The sequence below is a fragment of the Pteropus alecto genome, unplaced genomic scaffold, assembly GCF_000325575.1.
Source record: "Pteropus alecto unplaced genomic scaffold, ASM32557v1 scaffold42, whole genome shotgun sequence".
Lineage (NCBI taxonomy): Eukaryota > Metazoa > Chordata > Mammalia > Chiroptera > Pteropodidae > Pteropus > Pteropus alecto.
Genome location: NW_006434825.1, coordinates 10,913,880 through 10,919,822, shown reverse-complemented (window position 1 = coordinate 10,919,822; position 5,943 = coordinate 10,913,880). Strand labels below are relative to the sequence as shown.

The 5,943-nt window shown below is 55.5% G+C and overlaps 1 protein-coding gene across 1 annotated transcript in view; it reads right to left on the bottom strand.

Annotated features, from left to right (window-relative positions):
- The window catches only part of CMTM3 (CKLF like MARVEL transmembrane domain containing 3), a gene marked incomplete at its 5' end in the record, with an annotated part of 4,212 nt that extends 1,234 nt beyond the window's left edge, over nt 1–2,978 (bottom strand). The window contains 3 exons of the mRNA XM_006909730.3: nt 1,094–1,214; nt 1,586–1,681; nt 2,805–2,978. Of these exons, the coding sequence (XP_006909792.2) occupies nt 1,094–1,214; nt 1,586–1,681; nt 2,805–2,978 (391 nt within the window). The remainder of the gene's footprint in view (nt 1–1,093; nt 1,215–1,585; nt 1,682–2,804) is intronic.
- Between the last annotated feature and the right edge of the window lie 2,965 nt (nt 2,979–5,943).

Sequence of the window (5,943 nt, the reverse complement as noted above, 5' to 3'; positions counted from 1 at the left end):
GCAGGAGTTTCCTGGCCAGTGGTACCTGGGAACAGTCTCTGGAGAGGCACAGCCAGGCTACTGGCTGGATCCTGGACACCAGTCCCTTCCCGCAACTGACCGTGCCATTGGTGGGTGGGGCCTGCTTGGCACGAGGGCCTGTGATCCTCCACAGGTAACTGCTATTACCTGCAGGGTGCAGCCAAATGAAGGTGGGAGCCCAGATGCCCTTTCCTCTGGGGTTCCGGGTCCCCCAAAGTCTCCCTGAGTTGGTCTCACCTGGCGGCGTCAGGGCTATACATCTGCACTCTTAACTCTACCCCACAATTTAGGACAATGAGGGGACAGGTATTTCCTTGCCCAAGAAACTCAAATATATTGGAAAATCAGGAAGCCTCTTTTTGGCCATTTTATAGTTTCCATTCCCCCTGCCCCAACCCTTATTTTATCTTGTGATCAGAAATATGGTATGACTGTGTTGTCACAGATGGAAAAACCAGCCATCCAACTTGCAGCCTTTTTTTTTTTTTTTTTAAATCAGGTAATAGCACAACAGCCATTCTGAGCTGAAGCATGGCTGAGGGGGCAGGGGTGGGCAGAACGTGTTACAGCCTCATGGATATAAAAGCAGAACAAGCCTGAGCTTGCCTGGGTTCGCCTGTGTGCTGCGGGTAAGGATGAGAGCTTGGTTTCCTGACCCTTAAGCCACAGGCAGGCGAGACTGCAGGGGGGCTGTCGCAGGGCAGGTGGCCACTCTGCAGCCCAGTGGACAGTGCCCGGGAGTGAAAGCAGAGTGACTGGCTGCACTGGGAGCTTGCTGGGAATGGCTTCACTGAGGAGGAGGTACCAGGCATGCCCTTAGCTTGCCCTTCCTGGAAAAGCTGAGGCTATGGGGACCCCAGTGCTTCTCTGAGGGGACCAACTTTATGATTAGTGCCACATGAAGGGATGTGATAACCAAGTTGTGAAAACACTTCTTGTCCATGGAGAGGAAATGCTCCTACTTTAGCCTCAAACCAGCCAAGTGTCCCTAGGGGAGAGCAGGGCCCCTGCCCCAATCATCCCAAGTGATCAGTCAGGTTCCTGGGTGGAAACCTGCAGGACGACCACCCACCTTCCGCCTTGTTGGCTGTGGTCTCATCTGTGGAGTCCCCTTGTTTGAGGAATTTGGCCACATCGTTAAAGATCAGGTAGAAGTCAATTGCAAACACAATGGTGGCAAAGAAGCCAAACACCTGTGGGATACAGGGGACAGGGTGGATGCGACGCATCATCAGGAGCTGGGAGTCCCTGGCCCAGGAGCCTGAGAAGAGGCCACCTTAGCCTCATCACCTGTTTTTATCTACTCAGATAAACAGCTTGGATTGGCAGGCACAGGCCTCTCCCACTAATGACAAATAGGAAAATGAACTGAGAACTTGGTCTGCAAATACCCTTTCAAAGCTTGGGGCAGAGCAGATCTCCAATAAGGGGATTTTGGAATCACTGAGATCCACATGAAAGCCCAAGAGGCCTAAGCAGGGACAGATCGTAGCCCAGAGGCTAAGTGGGTGTCCTGAGATGCATCGCTGGGCACCCCCATCCCAGGGGTAAGGCAGCTACTCACCCCAGCTGCTTTGGAAGCCCCGTCTGAGTATTTGGCGACAGCTGTGATGGAGATGGCAAAGTAGATGAGGGCAGCTGTGACACAGCGTAGGAAATCCTGGGGAGAGAGGGATATGGCCACACTGACTTGAACTCCCGGGAGTGGGGCACAGAAGGGCACGGGGTGGCAGAAACAAGGCTGGAATCCCACTATTCCCAGAGGAGGACGTGCCTGGCAGCCTGGACACAGGACTGGCCCCCGGGTCCAGCGTCCATGGTGTGCCCTTCTCCCTGCCCCACTCCTGCCCCTGCTCAGGTGCCTGCTGCAGGCTGCTAGCAGCTGAGACTGTCCTGTCCCTGGTCCGGCTGTACAGCTGCCCTCTGCCCAGTGGACGACATCAGGGTATGGACCAGGCTGCAGCTCACCCTGTGGCTTGGCCCAGATGCAGACTGCCCCATCATCAGGAGGGAGACTGCCCCATCATCAGGTTGGACCAGGCTGCAGCTCACCCTGTGGCTTGGCCCATCATCAGGAGGGAGACTGCCCCATCATCGGGAGGGAGAAGTTGGAAACCTTGTCACCTGCTCCCTTCTGGTTCTCCAATGGGGAGATCTGGCCCTGGGCCTCGCTTTGCCACATACTTTTGGCAGATCCCTTTATGTATTATGGTTTCTGCTCACTTGTCCCTAAAATGAGGACACAGAGGATATAGCCCATCAGGCAAAATGCTGGATATGAAGTCAAGAGACCAGGGTCAAATGCAACCTTTGCTGTCCCTTCTCTCCAACCCATTTCATACAGCAAAAAGTCTGAGGTGGGGTTCTGGGCCCTCCCAGATGATAAAACGACTTGCCAGAGGGCTGGGGTCTGGGTAAGCCCTCCAAGTCCTCAATTAACCTGTCCTGCCCAAGTGGAAATGGCTTGAATTCCTGCGGCTGAAGCTCATTCCGGCAGGCTCAGCTGGGAGCACCACTGCCACCTGGTGGGAAGGAGCAAGGATGCTGTCTGGAGTTCCCTGTTTCACAGAGGGACACAGGAGGCCCTGGAGGTGGGGCAACCTGATCTAGGTGACATAGCTGCTGAGAGGTGGGGTCCGGATCATCTGAAGACAAGTCTACCTGCCTGGCTCCAGCAAATGGCAAACAGCCCCTCCAGCACACTGAAGAAAGGGCGAAGGCTGAAATGCACAACTCCCTGTGACGGCCAGCCAACCCCTTCCTCCTGGGGCCCCAGCCCTCACCATCATGGGCCAGCACAAGCCCTGCCACTTGTCATTCAGCTGCATGGCATCAGCAAAGAGGAAGAAGAGGGCCAGCAGGAACTCCAGCAGGGGTGCTGTGAGGAAGGCGGATGCTGAAGATGCCACATAGCAGACAAAGGTGATAAATGAGAGAGCCTGGGGGATAGGGAGAAGAAGTCAGAGCCTTTGCACTTGCCCAGTACCCCTCTCGGCAGCCCTGCTGTCAGGAATAGAGGAGGATCCAGTATAAGAAGCAACCTGCCCTCATTTCCGCAGCTGCCAGGATTAGAACCCAGTCACGGGGCCTAGGCCCACACTCTTGCTGCTCCCAGTGCTTCTGGGCATGGCCCTGGGTCCTAACCCCATGCCAGCTCCCTGCCAGGACCCAGTCAGGAAGCCTCAGCCTCCCATGTGTGTCCAGCACGCCAGGAGGCCACCCTCTGTGGTTGCTCGTCTCCCCCGCACACCAGCAGGCTCTTAGCAGAACCCACCCAACTCAGATGGTGCCCCACAGGGGCTAATCAAACCCGAGCAGTCGCAAAGGCAGCCCACTAAGCAGGAACCAGATTTAAAAAATCACTCCCAACACAAGATTTTTGCTTTTCACTGAATGTAAATTTTTCCTGAAAAATAAATCTTAAATTTTAGTTAAGATATACATGCCGAAGTGTTTAGAGATGAAATGTACTGATGTCTGCAATATATTCTAAATACATCAAAAAATAAAATGGATTGACAGATGGAGTATGTCTGGTAAATATAGCAATGTGTTTACTATCTAGGTGGTGGAATATAGGCGTTAACAGTATAACTCTTTAGGCTTTTTAACATATTTGCAAATGTTCATAATAAGAAACATCCAAGAGAAAGGTGTTGACAGTGCCACCTCAGGGCCTGCTGATCTTTGGGCAAGCTGCACCGAGGAACTGTTAAGAATCAAAATGTTTTCTGCAGCCCTGTCAACACACCGTGGGTGGAAACTGATGCTGGTGGATGTTGAGGGCCCCAGTTAGTTCCGCAGACTGTGCAGTGCAGGTCAGGCCAAAGAGATGGGGCTGTTCACTGGGCCAGTGCCCACTGAGGCTTGTAGGATCTCCTGGGATCCTCACAACCACACACTCACATGCCAGGTGCTGCTCACAGCCCACTTTACAGATGAGAATACCAAAGTTAAGTGATTGCTCAGTGTTATACAGCTAATAAGCCAACAAGATTTGAACCCAGAGCTGGCTGACCCCATAGATATAGTTTTTAAGCAACCCTGCCCATGGGTGCTGGCTTTTATCTGCCCTGGTTTCTGTCACTGTGGTTGGGTTTGAATAAGTCCATGGCTGAGTAGTCTGGAGTGGGGCCCAGGGGGCCTGTAGGGACACCCAGATGCCCCAGAGGAAGCACTGTGGCTGCTTCAGACAAATGAGTTGCAGAGATCCGAGAGAGTTCCCAGGACACCCACATCTGCCCTGAACATGGCAGTGAGGGTAGCTGAGCCCAACTAGAAGAGATGAGAAACTTAGGCACAGAGGCAGCTGAGGGGCTGCCATGGGCCTTGACCTGGCCTGTCCATAGCTCTTGCTGTACTTCCTTGTGTCCCTCTGCTTTCTGAACTTCACCCCACAAAGCCTGATTCTGGAGATCTCTTGATTCCTGTTTCTGAATTCTCTGATTCCTAGTAGCTACATCCTCCCCCTTTCTGGCCATGCCAGCTCCCACACTATCTTAGGCCTGGGGGCAGACAGGAGGTGACCGGCGAGGCGGTGGGAGGCAAGAGTGACTTGGAGTGGTTCCCCTTGTATCTTCAGTGCCCACTGCTCATCTTCCTTCCTCCCCACTCCTCATCCTCCTAGATGGAGATTCCTGACACCCAGCTATGTCCCAGGCCTCCTCTCTACCTTGACCTATGAGGCAGGCCTGACTGGGACGGGGTTGGGAGTCTCCTCAGTGGACAGTGATTTCAAAGCTTTTCTCCAAAAGTAGCTCCCACCAATCTCTGGGGTGGCCAACCAGGAGGTGACACCCTGGAGTGAGGGCTGTGGGTCCTGGGTCCTGGTGCCTCACTTGGGAGTTGGGCAGGTGCTGGGCTGGTGACCTCTGGGCTGACCCTAAGCAAAGAAGAGGTGATAGGACCACCTCCTGTCACCTGCCTTGATTAGTACAAAGGAGAGTTTGGAGCAGAATCTTCCTTCCTCTGACCCCTGCCCTTCCTCTGACCCCCATCACAAAGGAGAGGTTAGGGTACAATCCTCCTTTCTCCTTTCTATCCTCCTGTGTTCGCTGTCACCTGGCCCTCACCTGATCCACCTGTCAAATCCCCTTGATGCTGGGGCCTCGGCTTTCCTGTCAGCAAAGTGGGAATAAACAGACGGGCTGTCAAGTTGCTGGGGATCTAAGCAATAAATTCCCCTTCCCCCCGCATCCCTTCCACGTTTTGCCTGGCCTCTTCGTCCCCTTCCCTCAATGGAGGCCCAGCACCAACACCCACCCCACCCACACGTGGACAATGAAGGAGTTTTCGGAGTGTCCCGAGGACAAAGGACTAGACTGGCAGAGGTAGGGGGTGGGAAGGAGGAAGAAGCTCAGTGGGGGCGGGGCGGCAGGATCCCGCCGAGGGAGGGGAGGTGGATGAGGTCACGCCGCTGGTCTCCCGACCCCGCCCCTCTGCCTGCGCGCCCCCCACAGGGCTACTCGGGCCTCACCCAATCCCCGGGGTCCCCTTCCCACTCTCTCTTGTCCCTCTCCCAGCTGGCTGGACTCCACTCTAGCCTCCGCCCAGCAGCTCGAGGCCCGGCCGACCCTTCCTGCGCCCAGGAAAGCGGGCAAGGGCGCCCCGACCCAGGAGTCGTGCGTGAAGGGCCGAGCGGGCTGAATCCTTCCGGGGACCAGAGAGGGGTGGAGGCGCCCGAAGTCACACAGCGCCTGGCTGAGCTTTCAGCGGCCCGGGCGCCGCGTCGCAGGACCCCTCCCCAGACTCCCCAACGGCCGGTTTGCCCTGGCGGGTTCAAGACCCAGGAAGGCCCGGGTTCGGGCCCCGCCTCGCCCCTGACTTGGCGCGCTGAACTTTAGCGAGTCTGTCCGAAATGTGGGCAAGCGTGCTCCATTTAGCGGGGCTCCGAGAGGGGTCGGCCGGACCCATTCGGACAGC